At 37.9% G+C, this 18,414-nt stretch overlaps 2 protein-coding genes across 3 annotated transcripts in view; one reads left to right on the forward strand and one right to left on the reverse strand.

The window, feature by feature from the left end:
- The window catches only part of CENPP (centromere protein P), a 112,652-nt gene that overhangs the window by 15,814 nt on the left and 78,424 nt on the right, over positions 1-18,414 (reverse strand). The gene's annotated exons all lie outside the window — the stretch shown is intronic.
- ECM2 (extracellular matrix protein 2) lies at positions 1,132-17,645 on the forward strand. Of its 2 annotated transcripts, none has more exons than XM_032121282.1 (10): positions 1,132-1,353; positions 5,589-5,890; positions 9,927-10,115; positions 11,387-11,866; positions 12,183-12,298; positions 13,002-13,137; positions 13,920-14,077; positions 14,392-14,531; positions 15,619-15,945; positions 16,658-17,645. In XM_032121282.1, the coding sequence occupies exons 2-10, from the start codon at positions 5,614-5,616 to the stop codon at positions 16,857-16,859; spliced, it is 2,025 nt and encodes a 674-aa protein (XP_031977173.1). In that variant the 5' UTR covers positions 1,132-1,353; positions 5,589-5,613; the 3' UTR covers positions 16,860-17,645. The 2 variants fall into 2 exon arrangements, with proteins under 2 accessions (XP_031977173.1, XP_031977172.1); XM_032121281.1 differs by lacking the exon at positions 1,132-1,353 and adding an exon at positions 1,959-2,191.

Consider the following 18,414-nt stretch of genomic DNA (forward strand, 5'->3'; position numbering starts at 1 on the left):
ATTCCCATAAACACAGTAAATATTAGATCCCTGAGGACACAGCAGTGTTTGCACTCACACAGACACTACCTGAACTGTGTACGTCTGAAATCATTTGCCATCCTAGTCTGAACTTTTAGCAGAATATACAACATTTTTTTTCTTCATTTATTATGACAGCAATTTTATGTGGAAATTTTTAATGTAAATAATAATATTAAAGCCAATTATTAATCTCACACAGATTTAAATCTTACTGAAAGGCAGCAGATGATGTCTATTCTCAGACACTGTTTTTTCCAGTTAAAAACCCTAAACCCTCTTGATACCAGGCAGCCACGGGTCACTCTTTTACAGCTCCTACAATTTTCAAGTGTTACTGCTCATTGCAGGAAGGTGCAATGCCATTTTCATGAACCTGTGTCTTTGCAGATCCCTTAAGCTGTCTTTACTTCTTCCTTAATACAAGTTGAGAAGAATATAAGCAAAGGCCTCACAGACATACAGTGAAAATCCTAAATCCTCCTCCAAGCAGACTGAAGGATCTCTTAAGGTGTGTCTGAATCTACACATCACTAATGAAGACAGGTTGAGAGACTTGGGGCCATTTGGCCTGGAGAAGAGAAGGCTTTGGGACCTTAGAGCCCTTTCCAGTGCCTAAAGGGGCTCCTGGAGAGCTGGAGAGGGACTTTGGCCAAGGGCATGGAGTGACAGGACAAGGGGAAAGGCCTTAAGCTGAAGGAGGGCAGGGTTAGATGGAATATTAGGAAGGAATTCCTCCCTGTGAGGGTGGGGAGGCCCTGGCACAGGCTGCCCAGAGAAGCTGTGGTTGCCCCTGGATCCCTGGAAGTGTCCAAGGCCAGGTTGGACAGGGCTTGGAGCACCCTGGGATAGTGGAAGGTGTCCCAGGGCAGAGGGGTGGAATGGGATAAACTTTAAAGTTCCTTCCATCTGGATTTTCACTCCATATTTTAAGTGACTGTCTCCATTCCCTTCTAACAGCTCCAGATAAATTACCAAAATTTAATATTTCTTCTTTTGCCTTTGCAAAGCAGAGCACAGTGGGAAGTGAATGCCTATTTTAAGAGACAATGTGTTCTCCCAGGATCTTTCCGCCACACACCAGTTAACAATTATGGTTAACTCAATGGTTACACCATTCCATGACTATCTGTCTAAATATTCCTCAGAGTGTGAGCGCAAGCAAACGACCAATTTTTAATGTCAGCAGAACTCAGACAACTCGGCCTCCCAGGTGAATTTGTCATTTTGAAGCTCACCAGACCCATCCATCCCATCATCCACCCGGACACTCCGCAGCCGCGCGATCTGGGGATGCAGGAAAAGGCTCTGCTGGCGCACACAGGACCTGTGGTAATGTACCCTTCTTCCCTCCCTTCCCTCACACTCCCTTCTCCTCTCTGGATCAGTAACTTCCCCGCAGCTTCTGCAGAGCTGAGCTTCAGGATCATGTTTCAGGATGTAATTAGCCTTACAAAGAGAAAAAATGAAGGGAAAGTGCTCCGGTCGTTTTATTTTCCATGCATAAGCTACAACTCGCAGTGAAATCATCGCTGTAAATAGACAAAAGAAAAACTTTCCATGCTAAAACTTCAACAACAAGGTTTGCTGCTTATAGATGACAGGCTTTTTAAGTGCAGGAGGGGATTAATAAAACATGAATTGAAAAAAAAAAAGTTCTAATTTTAATAAATGCTTTTATGTTAAGGCTACATCTACCAAAGTGTATTAGATCTTGTTATTTTAAATAAATCTACATTAAAGTCATGCCACCTGGAAACTAAACTTCTAAATACATAAACCAGCACCGAATAAAATACACTTTTTTTTTTTGTTTCTTTTGAAAACACTCTATTTCCCTGTTCCTTATGTGACTGTGAGTACTGGAAAAGGATTTCCAGCTGTGCCTTGTCAGCCTCGGGACCGAAGGCATTGTGCTGCTCCTCATTTGCCCGAGCGAGGTTCCAGTGCTCCGAGCACCAGCACGAGCTGAGTCTCTGCACACAGAACTCAGCCCTGGGTCCCCAGGGGAAGAAGCTATTTCAGACTTAACTAAGGAATCATCTCACATGTTTCAACAATCCCTACAGTTTCTCTGTTTGTTTTAAAGATATCACTGAGATTTTTGTTTCATTTGCAACGGGAGACTAAATGACAGCAAGCAGAATCTGCTGTTAGGTTAGATTACAAGGTAAAATGTTTTACATTTTAAATTACTGCTTAAAGCATGGTGTTGAATGGCTTAAACTTCATGTTAACTTTGCAAATATGTAATATTTGAAATGAAATAATGTGGGCTATATTTAGCAATACTGAACAGAAATGCTTTTCTAGATAAAGTGTGCAATACCCCTTGAGCTGCTTTTTGTTCTGTCTGAATGTTTGCCATGCACATCCAACTTAAACTAACAGAAAGTGCAACTGGTCTGGCTGCTATGAATAAATGTAACTCATTTCTGTGCAATGCATTTAAAAAAGTGTCAGTGAAAAATCTTGGTAAAGCACTTTAACCCCTGTGTGTCATGAGAAATAATGCTGACACCTTAGGAACGTGTTTGAATTTAGACTGAATGGATAAAGACGGATTATTTAATAAATTCTGATACTCTGGTATTTCTAAAGGCTCTCTCCTTTAAAAAATTAACTATTTCCATTAACATAACAGCAAACTGACAGATACTGAAGATAAAGCTACAAATTACTGAACACATTACATAGAAAAAGTAAAGGTAATAAAGATGCTTTCACATACTGTGCCTGATCTAAATATTTATGGATAAAATGAAAATCGGTATATACTGCTGTGCAGTATATATATACACTGCATAGCAATGCAGCCACATTGAGAGGATGTGGCAACACAAGCAATTAATTTAATTACACTGGCTAGCTATAATTTAATTTACTATGCAATGATTTATTATAAAAGTCATAAATTGAATAGGCTGAATCTCCCCAAATTAAAAGTTGGCTGGCCCTATACAAAATACAGTCTCCTGAGAGATAATCTGAGGATCCCAGACATGGGCAGGAAAGGCCCAAAGCACCCAAGGCCTTTCAATTTGGGCCTTAAAATATGAGGCAGCACTTGTTAAATAAGGCAAGGAAAGAGCTCAGCAGCCCGAGTTCTGCATGCAAAGAACACCATTTGGTTGAAAGTAGCAATAGTAAGCTTTCAGTGCTGAAGAGTTAAATTGGTGTAAAAAAAAAGGTTCATATAAACTCACATATATGAACAGGATTAGTTTATAAAGACTTTTTTTGGGGGGGTGTGGTGTGTTTTCTGTTGTTTTGTTTCTGATTTTAAAATTTGTATTTATAAAGTATTCTATGAAACCAAGTTTCACTTTAAAATAATTTGATTTATTATAGAATTTTACTCTTTAAGTTCCTAGCAAAACATCTTTTGTACAGTTAATGTAATATAATTCACCCTATATTATTCCTGACTTTTAAAAAGAGATGGAGAATGGAAAAGTATTTCAGTCATGCCATTCATTTTGTGTCTCTGGTCACAGGAAGACATAGTTAAATGTTAAAAAAGCCCAAGTGTAATGTAGCAGCATTGTTAACTGCACAGCTATGGTGTTATTATAGAGTACCCCAGAAAAATGGGACCATAATTAAGATGTCAGAAACTTGACAGAATGAACACACATGTTCAAGCCTTTCCTTTGTACCTCCAGTTTTCCCTGAGGGCTCTTAGTGTGTTTCAGCCCAGCTGGTGGAACAGAAGTTTCCTGTGTAATTTTATAGCCACTCATTACCATGCAAGTCAGAAACCAAAGGCATTGGGTCATTTGTCCTGAGGCAGTCAGAAATGAGCACTTTCTCAACAAGAACAGGCATTTTCAATGCAGAGGGCAAGCTCCTGCAGCTATCTGATATGTTAACTAACAGCAATTTCTGTAAATAAAAGGCTATAGAGTCTGTACAGCATTTTGGAATAAGTGATTTCTGAGAAAGCAGCAAACTAAAGATTGGATTCATTTCAAAACCTGCCATTCCAGGAGATGCTGTGAAGATTTGTGGGAGATGCTTGCATCTCAAATTCCCTTTATATAGAAATAAAAACATTAACTTCAAATCCTGAAAATTAATATCTAAATTTGCCATAACATTTTAAAATTAAAACAGTTGAACACAGAAACGACAATATTAAAAAGAAGTAAAATGCGGACTCTCAAGCTTATTTACTGCCAACTTCCCATTTTAAAATATGAGGTTAAAAAAAATGAGAATTATGATGTGGAAAGCATGAAAAACATGCAATCAATCATGTGCCTTATGTTAAAGAACAGTTAGGCAACTTGTACCAAAAACTTGGCCTGTTCTATAAATCAGAAAATACCAAGATGAACAAGCTTTTTAACAAAATCTAATTCAGGCAAAAACCCAGTTCAAGTTCCTGAAATAATACTATCCAGTATTTACTCAACATAATTATAATAAGATCAACTCCAAAGTGAAAGATGACATATAAAGCCAGACTGATGAACATTAAGAAAAAGCTTTTTTTAATCCCCTCAAAAGTTCCTTTGAGAAAAACCATGGACACGCTCTAAGCCTTGTCTTGGCAACAAAGCCCGAGAGCTCCAAGTTCTTCACTAATTCTCACTCTCCCAAGAACATAAACGTCTCCTGTCTCTGCTGCGTCAGTTAAAATAGGCCACAGGACAGAAGCATTTCCTTTTTGAAAGAATTATGCATCAGAGCTCTGACAAATCATTAATAACCCTGGATATGCAGGGCCTTATTTCCACACTGGTACAGCAATCTACTGCTGGATACGCTTCCTGTGCATACTCCTGAATCCTGACTGCTCTGTTTTGGAATGCCACCTATTGGTGACAGTAAATGTAATTTTTCTGTCACAAGCATAAGAAGGCCCAATTATTTTGAATTTCTTAATAAGTAAATGCAGAACACAGTCCATTATAGATCGACCTGATTAGACCCTACACTTTATAAAAACTTCCACTGGAAAAGCAGCTGTGGGATGTCACAAATAGCACAAACTTCCTGAAGGTCTCCTCTGCAGAACCAAGCAGATCTGTTAGAGAAGAGGATGGCCAGAGATAGATGGAAAAGCAACATCTTTTCATTTACAGTGAAAAAATGCCGTGCACAGAAATGCCAACCAAAAACATTTGGGGCAGCACATCACAAATGAATTGGGCATTTTTCTGTTACTTTGCCATTCCCAAGCCCAGAAGTTACAACACCCTGGAAGAAATACTAGCAATCACAAGAAAAAAAAAAAAAGAAGACACACTTCACAGAAGTCTCGAGAAGTCCCTTGCTGGAAGCAGCAACAATTACTGAACTGCCAATGCACTGCAAATCTAAAGCACCTCTTTGAATGCAGCCCCAAATACAAACCAGCACCTGTTTGACTGTGACTGCTGAGAATCACTAAAATCAAATTGGTCATGTGGCTCTCAAAGGGCAATTCCTTTCCGAGGGGAAACTCGGTTATATTTGCCCTACCATGTATTGGTTCACCTGCCTCGAAAAATGCCCTGTGTGACTGACGTATTCCTAAAAGCTCTCCAGGTACCTAACTTCCCTCTCTTTTCCCATTCCAGGATACTCTGTGGGACACACAAGACCATGCAGGCACCATCCTTACTCTGTTATTTCCTGCTGGTCTCGCTGTGCACTGACTTTTGCCCAGCTGAAGGCGGTGCTGGCAGGAGGCAGAGGAGGAGGATGCGCCAGCGAGGGCTGGGAAGGAGCCCCTGGGCAGGGCGCAGGGCCCCGAGGACCCCCGGGATGGAGCCCCCGGGGCCCAGGATCCCCCTCATTAACATTGATGACAGCGTGATGGGTGTGTTTGACTCCCTCGTGGGGCTGGGGGAACATGAGAGCACCTACAGTGTCTTACCAGGTGAGAACAGAGCCCCTCTGCTTCTTGTGGGGGGCTGCCTTTTCATTTCAAACATATCAACTCATTAAAGCTTTATTTTAGCTCACTTGCCACATATACCTGCGGCCTTCCACGGTAGTTTGGTGGTTGGCACATGAGGCTTTTTACGTGAATCCTGCTCTGCCAGGTAACAGCAATATTTCCTGCAATTTTTCTGCGTTATTTTTTGATCTAAACTAACAAAAAATTTGTTGGGATATTATCATAACTTCAAAAGTGTAGCAAGTTTGAAGGCCATTTTGAAGAATTTATTGCTCAATAAGTCAAATAACATTTCACTGAAGCCCCAACACCAGTAACATAAGTGTTCATTAAAATGAATTCAAGTTCTTTTATTTTTACTTTATGGGTTGCATTTCTGAAAAGCAAACTATGTCTACGTGCAAACTTTCAGGAATAATTCTTGATTTTGTAAATAACTTACTAACACTTGGTAGTAGTTGCAATATGGAAGTTACACTATAAACAAGATGCTTACGATAGAAAACTAAATTCAGAGAGAAAAACCCTCATTCAATAAAGAATCTAAAAATCAGTGATCCATTCAAAAAACAGTAACTTCTGAATAGCACTATCAGTACTTTTCAATTTGAAACCAGTCATTAACCAATCAAAAATTATTAGATGTTACAATGTTCCATTTCTTTTCATAGAAAGAGGTTTGAAGGTTGAAGAAAAGACAGTGGGATGTTGTAAGGAAATACAAGGTTGTGTCCTCTCTGTAGATACAAAGATACAGGTATTCCATTCCTCCATCAAGAGATCACACACTAAGTAAAATATTCATATGCAGTTTAATTAATTTTATGGAAAAAGAAAAGAATGCCCTGATTACCATATTCTATATAAATGATAATAATTTATTTTTATAAGCAAGAATTTAAGCCTTTCAGTGTGTCCCACAACAGACATGACCACTGGGTTGAGAAGTCTCAAACATAAATTAGCCACATTTTCTCCACAATTACTGTTTATTGCGAGTCCTTATTTTCAGAAAGGCTGAACCACCATTTCAAATCAAATATTTGAAAGTAAGGGGTTTGAATAGGAAAACTAGCAAAATTCTGGACTGTGGCATTTCCAGTGTGTATTACAATATTATACATATTACTAATGTCAAACCTTTAATTTAAAAATATTTTTAAAATTAAACCGAGGAAAATACCACGTAAGTAGCATACACTTCATGTAAGATATTCCAGAGTTTCTGTCAGGACCATCAGTCATGCTGAAATAATGCACAGCTCTTCCCCCTCCCCGCCCCGCTTGTTTCTTTCTATCTGGACTTGCATCCAAAAGCTGAGCTAAAACCACTGAACTCATTTTATTTGGAACTCCATGCTGAATTTACACCATATTTCCAAAGGTTAAAAGTCCTATGCTCATCTGCCAAAGACTGGAACCACAAGGTATTTTTTAGTCTAGCTTTTAAAGTTCAAAATTTTTTCAAGTTAATGTCAGATTTGGAAAAAACAGAGCCTATTAAATAATAGAACACTATTATTAATCATGCTCCAGAATAGAAGAAAATGCAATCCAAACATTAATTTCCATTCTCTTAGCTACTTGTTTTGATCTTAGCAGACTAAAAATAAAAAATCCACCCCAATTTACAGATATACGCAGGATGAAAATTAACAGTTAAATGGAAGTTTAACAGTAACCAGACGTATCTCCTTCCTCCAGATTAGAATCATGTGAATATTTAAATTAAATCAAACAGTTGGCCACAACATAAGACAATCTGCAGTTGTCTGTCCATGAGGTAGAGCAGAGTAGGATGGTCACTGTTTCTAATCTCTCTTGACCCCCACTTCTCCCTGCTTGCACCACCAAGCTGAAGTGACTCAGTGGTCAGGAAATTTAAGGAGCATCTCAGTAGAGCCTTTATCGTGTCTCACAGGGGTTCTGAGAATCCCCAGCAGTGCCAGACAGTAGTTCTGACAGTAGTGCACCAAAAGGGTAACACTGCTCCTGCCTTATGCAACTCTAGTGTACACAAAAAAAAGGATCATTTGTTACAGAAGCCTGCAGAGGCCAAGCCTGATAACTCCTATCTTTATGCTTATTCAGACAAGATCTGCACTGACTTCAGATACAGTCTAGTAGCTAAAACAAAAGAAAGAATTTTAGGAAGCACAGAAGAATTTTCTTCCCAGGCCAGATTATGCTCCTCTGGAACAGCTGATGTTTTATTGTTTAACATGAGAAAGTGCAGGATTCTTTTTGTGTTTCTTTTGGAGATTATTTAAAAGAAATATTGTGGTGTACTGGCAAGCATATAAACCTCAAAGTTAGGATTCAGCAAACAGCTGGATTGCAGATACCTGGGTAGAATGACAAGGGACTTAAAGCCAACTAACACTTGGCCTGGGCTAATTCCTCTCCTCCTGCAGTTGACATGGTTGGAGTTGCTTAGAGCACAACTTTACGCAGCTGAAATGATGCAGAGATGTCTCAGACCTTTGAAAAACCAAGATGCAACTACTCAAAACGTTAATTTCTCACCTTTTCCATCCTAAGAGCAATTTAAATCGCAGCATTTTTAAAAATATATGGAATATAGAGGATCATCCAAATTGGATGATTCTGATAATTAATTTTTCCTGTAGAAAACAGATTCATACCCAATGGTCTTTAAGTAGAAGGACAAAGAAAGAACCTTTGTTATGAAGCTGACAGTAGGACTACCTTGAAAGACTTTGCAAAATGCCTCATTTTGAGACAAATATTAATTCCAGAGACATTTCAAACCAAATATTTACAATATTCTGACAAGGTTATTTAGAGGCCCTCCTGAATACTCTTATTAAAACTGAACACCCAGGCACTGAGCAGGGCGGAGTGTGGGAAAAACAAACCCTGCAAACAACTCCTCCAAAGACAATTTGTGTACCGCAAATGAAAGTCTCTTGGCATGCAGATTCAGGTGAGATAAGGTTTTTCTGCTGTATTAACTTTCATCGGAAGGAGGAAGTCAAACTGAATAGGAAAAAAGGAAATTTCTTTTTCTTTATATGCAGGGAAGTACAAAGTTAACTTAGAAATGGGTTTTCATCTTGAAATAACACTTCAGCAATGCATTCTTAGGTTGATTAGAAAGAGGAAAAGGAAGGTGTGGAGGGAGTGCAGCTTCTCAACGAGATTTAGAGGTACACTCATAAATAGGAATATTTGCATGGGATGAAGAATCTCAGCCTTGGCTTTCCTTCTCTCAAAAGACCAAAAATAAAAAAGTATCTTGCTGAAGAGCAACATTTGTCCTGGAGTCTGGGAGGGATCTGCCCAGGGAAGACTCTGCTGAGGGAAACTCCACCGCTGGAAGGAAGAGAAACTGGGATTAGTTTCCTTCCCAAGTCTCTGTGCTCTCCAAATCACTTGCCTACTGAATATCTGAGTAGAGCTCAAAATACTACATTTCTTTCTGAAAATTTCAACTGGTACCCTGGGGAGATCTCAATCTTTTGTAGATGCATGTCCAGAAACCTAAGAGACAGAGTATTTCACAGCACAAGCTGTTCTAGATTGCTACTTTTCTAGCAAAGAGTTTTTGGGGGTTTTTTTTTTTCAGATAAAGCAAGTTCCAGGGAAGTGGAGATTTTTGCCATCTCATCAGTCATCCCAGAATGGACTTTACTTCCACCAAGCCTAGGAACTGTCACTATAAACCGAATATTGTTACCCTCCCAGTTCCGTAGGGCCTTCATAAAGCTTTCTCATTTAACATGCAAGATATTAGAAAAGATCTCTGGTGCACAAGAGAGGAATAGAAGGCCTGAAAAAAATATTCAGGTTTTGCATGACTGGAGATTACTAATAAACTGAAGAAAATACAGCTATGAAAAGCAAGGAATAATGAGAAGATCCTTTAAATAGGGTGTATTTTACGTATTTTCAAAATAAGAACAAAATAGCAGTGCTTCTTTCCAAAGTTTTTAATGAACGCTGTTGGTTGAGTTTAAGTGTTTAACTCCAGTTTCCCATTTTCTGTTCCTAGGAAAGAACGGGCAGTGCACAGCTAATGGGATGATCATGTTTGATAAAGCCGTGTGGTCTCCCAAGCCCTGCGTCACCTGTCTCTGCTCCAAGGGAGAGGTGATCTGTGACACAACCATGTGCCACCCTCTGAAATGTCCCCAGACCATCATTCCTGCAGGAGAATGCTGCCCAGTGTGTTCTGAGACTGGTATGGGACACCACAGATTTACTGGTTTGAAATTGCCTCGTTTAAAACCTAACACAAACACTGCATTTAATGATCCTGAGAGTTACAAGGTACACATTTTCCTGAATTCCATGATAAAAGCAGCTCTTCAGTGTTTCCACTCAAGCTGACCTCAGTTTCTCAGAGTACTCTGTTAGATGAGTTTGATACAACATTTAAAGAAAAGATGATGCTAAATATGCAGTAGTAAAGACAATTGTATTTATTTTTTTTTTTTCCCCTTTCTGGTTCTCTCCTACCTCTACAAAGTTTTGTAGATATAAGAAGAAATAACATCTATTTATATTTTCTATCCCACTTCCATTTACAAAGGATCAACCAATAACTACTGGCCATTATAAATGTATTAGACATACAGAGTGCAAAAAACCGCAGCTATTTGATATAAATCAAGAGTAGAAAGTCAATTCGCACTCTTGTGAGCCAAAGAACTACAATCTTGCTTTTTCACAGTAATTTAAATAAAATCAGTACCTTTAAAAAGAAAAGGAACGGAGGAGAGAAGTATGAGATGCAATTTCCTTCTTTTCCTTCCCGCACTCCCAATATCTTATATCTGCAAAGTACTGAACGCAATCTCCTCTTGCTGTAAGAAATATTTATCCTCGTGTGTATGTGCATGTGACACTCTGAGACAAGACATCATAGGAATTAACTGGAGAACTGTAAAAGTCATATTGACTGAAACACTTAAACTCCTTTTATTGGAATTGTCCTATTATGGAAATAAAAACTGCATTTTGGTAATGAAGTTAATGCATTTCCCTGGTGAGATCCCCACCTGCAGCCAACTCCTCCCCTGACAGTTCCTTCTGGACGAGAACAAGTCTTGACCTCTGTGAATTTTTTCCAAATTACCTCCCACTCCCAGACACATTATTTTTCCTCTTTAGACACCTCCATCAACACAAACTCAATAATTAATAATAAGTCAAAAAGGAAGATAATGAAAGCTATATTAATTTTTCCACCTTTTTTTCTGGACTTGTCATGAATCATAGCTGTGTACAAACTGTTCTGTATGGCTGGCTCAATCATTTCTCAGTCAAGTGTCTCTTTTCTCAAGCAGCAATCTAACGCCACATTTTTATTCTTCAAACCATATTCTAGAGGAGCACTATTCTACAGCCGTAGTTTTTTACTGTATGTGGGAAACAGTGCTTACTAATATTTTAGTTTCTTATCAGACTCTTTTGTGTTGTTTTGGGTTTTTTTCTCATTGCCCTGGCCAGCCTCCTCTTTGGACTCCAGCATAATTTCACTGGATGACATCAGTGAGTTGTCTGGTGATTCCCCAGAACCCAAGGACCTCAACAACACCAACGTTCTGCCATCAGCACAAACTCAAATGGAAAAGGACGAGCTGCTTCCAACAGAAGTGACAGAGATTAGAGACAAAAAGGGTCACAAAAAAGGGGAAAAGAAAAGAAAAAGGAAAGGCAGAAAGAATCGCCAGAGGCACAAAGGGCATCGCAGAGAGAAGCTGCCTGTCCCAAGAGCGGGAGCTGAAGGAGATGTGCAGTATGAAAGTGATGAAGACGATGGTGCTTTCAGAATTCCAGCTCATTTCCCAATTCCTGTTCCACCCGTAGAAGCTCCTCCTTTGCCATCTGGATGTTCCACCTCGGACACCACAGTAAGCTGCATTAATGCCAAACTTACACAAATACCACCCATCTCAGATCCAGACCTAACAAGTTTAGACCTTACAGGTAATTAATGGGTCTACTTTGCATGACTTTTGTGACATTATCCACCCTCAAAGGTAGTCAACAGCACTGTTAAGGCTTTGTCATTCCTTACCATAGAAAAGAATTAGAATTAATTTTACAGTTAAGCCTTTAAAACAATGAATTACAAACATTAGATTTGCATACCAGTGTTTAAATACTAAGATGAAGATATCTACACACAATTATTGTCCATAATGCAGCTGGTTTTTTGACATATTTTCTATGTGCAATACTACACAGCTCAGGTGCAGACTGTATTTCATAATTCAAACTTTTCTCTTGCCTTCTGTTCTAGGAAATAGCATCACTGCTATCTCAGATGAAGCATTCAATGGGATACCTAATTTGGAATGGATTGATCTGAGTAAAAATAACATTACCTCTCCTGGCATAGGTCCCAAAGCATTCAAAGTAAGAAAGCCTAACTCTTCTGCTACCCTCTCAATAATTACTGCTTAAAAGTGTTTTTTGCTTTTCATTTTATGAATCTAAATCACTTTTCACCTTGTATAGGTAAACACTGTATAATTACTGTACAGGCAAACCTGGCTACTTCAAGAAATCTCTCACCATAATCAAGAATTAAAATTAGGATATGATTTTTCATACCAATTTTTAAAGATAGCTTAAGCATAAAAATCCTCACTTACTGAAACAGTTGTTGTCTTTCTGCCTGAGTAAATTTGCTGACCTACAGAAAATCCTCAATTTGCTCACAAATGAAGAGGATAAGCACATAATTTCTAAATGCATGTACTTTGAAGTCCTAAATACTGCACAATGTAGTGAGGCAATACTTCCAAGATTCACAGAGAGCAGCAGGAATGCAAACAGTGATCCTGGGGAACTGCAGCAGGGCTGTATGGAAGCTCTTCCAGTTACACATGACATTAACTGGCACTTTTGTTAATATTTAGCAGAAAGAAACCAATTAATTAGACTGATAAGAGAAAACATTACTTTTTAATTCAAAACAGTGGATATGACTGCACTGCTGCTGAAAACCTTTAAAGGTGTGTGTTTAAGAAAATCTTAACTATGATTATATTGTATGTTTAACTGAGTATTTTGCACCTTGATAATCAAAGTGCTCTTTCTTCATCCCTGTGATAAGATCTTGAAAAAGCTGAAACGTTTGTATCTGGATGGAAATATGCTGGTACATATCCCCTCTGAACTGCCATCAGCTTTGGAAGAAATAAAAATAAATGACAACCAACTTCATGCCATCGATGAAGATGGCTTAAAAGGTATTTAAATAACTAATGTCAATTATATGAAGAGCGTAAAATAAATTTGAAAACCTGAACGCTGAACCAAATGCACCTGGTTTGACATAGAAAAATAACTGTTAGCCTTATAGTGCCATGTTTTCAAAAGGCAACAAAAGCTGAAAGATTTGCATGACAAAGTATTTGAAAAATTACATTTTCCCTTCTAATGCAACTGCTCCTCCCCCAAAGCAGCTTCTATTTAAGGTCACTAAATAAAGGTGAATTTGAAATATGCTGAAGACACCTCCTATCCCCACCTGGAAGCTGATGGCTTTATTTGCGGTGAAACCATTTTAGTTATTTTTAAATTGCAAGGAAGAGAACAGAATTTGATGTCCATGAAAAATCAGGGAGAATATAATTGGAGTCAACCATGATCGTTTAAGCCAAGTGAAACGCAGGCTGACAGAAAAAAGAGAAAGAAAAAAGAAAGGGTGCCATCCATATCAGAATTTGATGGACTTTTTTGCTTCCTTTCCTCTCCTGCCAAAAGGGTCCCACCTAAACTGGATCAGCTGCTGCCCTTTCCATTTGGACTGGGAGAGGAAAATGTAAATAAAGCTTTGTTCAATCTCTAAAGCTCTACGAACTTATAAACAATAGAATTCCATGATTATGAGATAATAAAATCAGTTCATTTTATTTTTTCATTGCTGTGAACTGATCTGGTAATGTTTAAGACTGTTAAATTATGAACATGTATTTTAACAAGAGATAAGATGGTGTTAATTAACTGAAATTAAACTTTTTCTCCCTAGATTTAAAGAACTTGGTCACGCTGGAATTAGAAGGAAATAAACTTAGTGAAGCAAATGTCAGTCCTTTGGCCTTTTATCCTTTGAAAAGTCTCTCTTATTTGCGACTGGGAAGAAATAAATTTAGAATTATCCCACAAGGTCTTCCTGCCACTCTTGAGGTAAAAAGAAAACAAAACAACCAAAATAAATACTAACAACAACAACCCCCCAACAAACACCCAAAAGGTGCAATTCCTTCTCTTTGCCCTTTCAAAGCAATCTGTATTCCACAAATGAGAAAACAAAACAATTGCTTTGAAAAATTGTGTTTCTGAAGATCCCACTCCAGCTACAAACTGGCTCTGGTTCAGACTCAGAATTAACAGATAGACCAGGTAATACAAAGGACAGGTAATTGCTCCATTTTGAATTTGCAACAGGAAAACCCAGCCTATTCTGATCTCACAGATTTTCTTCCCAAATGCACTTACAGGAGTTATATCTTGAACATAATCAAATTGAAGAAGTGTCAGAAATTTGCTTTAACCATACCAGAAACATCAACATCATTGGACTAAAGCATAACAAACTCGAAGAGCACAGGATAGCACCTTTAGCTTGGATAAACCAAGAGTAAGTACCAGACATTTAAAGTGCATTTATTTTATTTTTCTCTGTTATTAGTGAGTCAGATAATGAAATAAATATTTGCACTTCATTACTTTTAACTTAAGAGTTGTAATTATCCTTTGATTTGTTTTCCTTTGCTAATTTTTCTTAATTTCCCTTGCCTAATTGTATAATCTAGAAGATACTCAGCTGTCAAATAGATCTTTTACCTCAAATCTGTACCATATTAACAGAAAAGTCATTATTTATTCTGACCACCATTCAAAAATGAACATTAATTATAAATAATACTATATACAATTATATGGTAATTTAGTATCAATACATAATTATCTCACAGGTAATTTACAAATAATTCAATATTATCCTGGCTTTATTTCCCATTGGATTAAAAATTATAAAAGTAAATAAGATGAAGGGAAGACAGTGCAACTACCTTGTCTAAGAGAAGAATATAAGCAGAGCAAGCAATGAGAATGTAGGTAGTAAAAGGTGATAGTGCTTTTGATTTTCCTGCTAAATAATTTGCCAAGCTGAGCACAGTACCTGGCCATCACCAGCAGCTGCAGCCCTATCCCTTGATTCCTGAACTTGTAAATTCCTTATTCTGAAAACAACCACGCTGTTACTACTGAGAGCATCTCTCAACCCAGGAAGCGAAGCACATGGGACTGATTCATTCACACAACAATTCCATTTCAAATGGGCTTTAAGAACAAAGCTTAAAACTCCCTGTTAATGGGATACTGATTGAAGTCCCAAGGTTATTCCAGTTCTTCTGTGTAACTCATTATTGCAGCAATCACAAATGGGTCCCTTGGGATTCCCCTGTTCAGCTTCCCCCGCCCTCATTACTGAAGATCTCTTCCCATCAACGAAATCTTTGTGCTTGATTGGTAATTCATGACTTAATTCTTTCTATTCCCAGAGTAATTATGCATGACCATGTTCCATAAAACGCATTCTACCCCATTAACAGAAACAAATTTCCCCTGGAAATTTCATTCCCTGGTAATGCCACGAAGCAGAGCCTTGCACAGAACAATCTGAGGGGTTTCAGCCTTTTTTTTTCTTTTCTCCTTTAATGCAGGAACTTGGAGTCAATCGATCTCTCTTATAATAAGTTGTATCATGTTCCCTCCTATCTGCCAAAATCTTTACTCCATCTGGTACTTATAGGAAACCAGATTGAAAGAATTCCAGGCTATGTGTTTGGCCACATGAGGCCGGGGCTGGAGTATCTCTACCTGTCCTTTAACAAACTCACCGACGATGGCATCGACCCAGTGTCGTTTTTTGGAGCTTACCACTCCCTGAGGGAGCTCTTTTTGGACCACAATGAATTAAAGGCTGTACCCTTTGGGATCGATGAAATGAGAAAACTACGTTTTCTAAGACTGAACAATAATAAAATAAGGTAATTTCCAAGCTCTTTGTTACATTAATGACATTAAAATAAATGTCATAAGACATGCTTTGCTTTAGGAATTTGTTATTTTTAAGTAAATATTCATTAAGAAAATTCTGAAGGAGGAGCGGAATCCTGAGTTTTCTTCTGTAGTATTTCTTAATATGATAAAAGTGAGATTTTGCCCTCCCTTACAATTACTGAAAATGCTCACAAAGAACTGATGCACCAGTTCTTTCCAAGATTTTCACCTGTAACAGTGCTTGGGCAGCTAAAATTTGACTGGCACAGCAATCACCAGCAGAACCCAAACTGATAACAAAATAATGGGAGGAGTCAGCAGTTGGAGTCACCTGGTGAGCAGATTTCACCAGCCCCAGCTGTGGAGCCAGGGTGTGGGCCCTCTTGTGCTGTTTGCACAGCAAAGGAATGACAGAGAGAGGATCTTCCACGTGTCAGACAAAGTTTTCATTCAGCAACACATGGCAATACTTTCCTCAGGAAAAGTAAATATATGATATAAATGAGAAAACAATGCAAAGGGAAAATGTTAAAAAAAAAAAAAAGACTTTTGAAAGTCCTCAATAAATATGTAATTGAGAAAATGTAATGTACTGATTAAGTCAACATTTTCAAATATCTAAATAGACAGCAACTCTAAAATAAATGAAGTTAAGAGTATCTGGAATAACTATATCATGATTCCTGCCCCGTGCCACAGGATGGTGCCCCCCGAACGCATCTGCAGGACTCAGACCAACCACGAGGATGAGGATGAGCACAGTGAGGAGAATGAAGATTCCCACTTGGAACACGTTCACCTTGAAAACAACTACATCAACACAAGGCAGCTCTCCCCACATTCATTTTCATGCATAAGATCCTATTGCAGTGTTGTTCTTAAACCACAGAAGACCAAATAAACCCCCCAGTTCTGCACTGCAACCCCTGTCTCTAGGAATGCAGCTTTATTTATTCTCTCCTACTCACTGGTCTGCTTATTTCTGATTTAAACCCTTCCTACTGCCATAAATATGATACTGTATATTATATACTGAAGTAAGGTACCAGTGTATTTCTTCATATTGTTTCATTATAAAACCATTAAATGTAAAAACTGAAGCTTAAGATTATGACATCAATTTTTATTTCTATTAACACTATTTACTTAAACACAACAGGCCAAACTGTGCCCCCAGGTACACCCTCTATAAGATCAGATTTTAGGATATAAGAATATAACAAAATCCTCAGCTTGGTCCTGTCTTATTTGATTAACTGAATTAAAAACATTTCAAGTAGTACCATCAACTGTAAAAATTGTACATTAAAAAGTCCTTGAGCTATGAACATTCTAGAAATGCAGGAATCAAATTTCTTAAAAAACACACAGTACTGGATTTCCTACCAAACATTTTGTAGTGAGAAGTTCTCTTCCAAGTGAAATTTTAACAAAAAATGTTAAATTGTTTATTTTAGATGACCCTAAAAGCTTCCTGTATTCAAACACAGATTCTGATGAGCTAGAGGAATGAGCAATTATCTTCTATCCGGTTGCTTTTTTTTTTTAAACAAAGCATATTTTAATTTTTAAAAATTATTTTTAAACTCACAGTAATAGGTTCCATTCATTTGTACCATACTTAGTTTTTTAGATTTTTATACTGTACAGGATCTGTAGTCTTATAATAAATTTAGGCACAACACCACATATTGTTGCAAGTATTTTCATTCAAATAGAATTCTTCTCTTTAAACATTCAGACTTGTAAGACCCACAAGAAATTCTCCAACTGGATTTGCAAGGGATAAATACAGATTTACACCACTAAAATACAGATGAATCAAGATTTCTTGTGGCCATTAATATTTTTGTTCTCCAAGATGTGCTCTTTCACTATTAAGATTTCATAAAAGTGAATTTTATGCAAGTAATTTGTCTAAGATTATTCCTCTGGGGATTTAATACAAAGAGAATCAAGGAAGCCCTCAGTAATAGAACACGACCTAAAGCAAAGTTACAATGCTGATGTAATGCCCCCAGTAGTGAGACAGAGAGTGAAGGAAAAATGTTTTGGAAACGGAACACAACAGTAGCAGAGGCAGAAGACCAAGCAGGAGAAAGAAGCCAAGGGATGAAGGGTATGCAACAAATGGGTGCTTCTTCACTTCAGAAATACACGGGCAATTAAACTTGCACGTTTCCATATGTCAGATGGAAGCAGCTTAAATCCACTCTTCAAAACTACCAACTGCATTGGAAGTGGAATGGGCTTTATTATAACAACTCTCATTACTTTTAAACAGTGAGCTTGAAAGGATTTGATAAACAAAGCAAATGGGGTTGTCACCATTTTACAGCTTGTGACTCTAGGCCATAGTGACCTGAGCATTTGCTGTCAAGAAAAACAAGGGAACAAGTTCAGAAACTTTGGCCTCCAGTAGGAAAAAAAAAAATGCAAGGATAGCTCAACACAAA

This window comes from Corvus moneduloides, chromosome 11 (assembly GCF_009650955.1).
Source record: "Corvus moneduloides isolate bCorMon1 chromosome 11, bCorMon1.pri, whole genome shotgun sequence".
Classification (NCBI taxonomy): Eukaryota; Metazoa; Chordata; class Aves; order Passeriformes; family Corvidae; genus Corvus; species Corvus moneduloides.

Excerpts from the sequence above, each read along its gene's own strand:
- ECM2 (XM_032121282.1), top strand. The coding sequence starts at position 5,614 with ATGCAGGCACCATCCTTACTCTGTTATTTCCTGCTGGTCTCGCTGTGC. Across the intron at positions 5,891-9,926 it reads CACCTACAGTGTCTTACCAG|GAAAGAACGGGCAGTGCACA; the intron begins GTGAGAACAGAG and ends TTCTGTTCCTAG. Across the intron at positions 12,299-13,001 it reads TAGGTCCCAAAGCATTCAAA|ATCTTGAAAAAGCTGAAACG; the intron begins GTAAGAAAGCCT and ends CCCTGTGATAAG.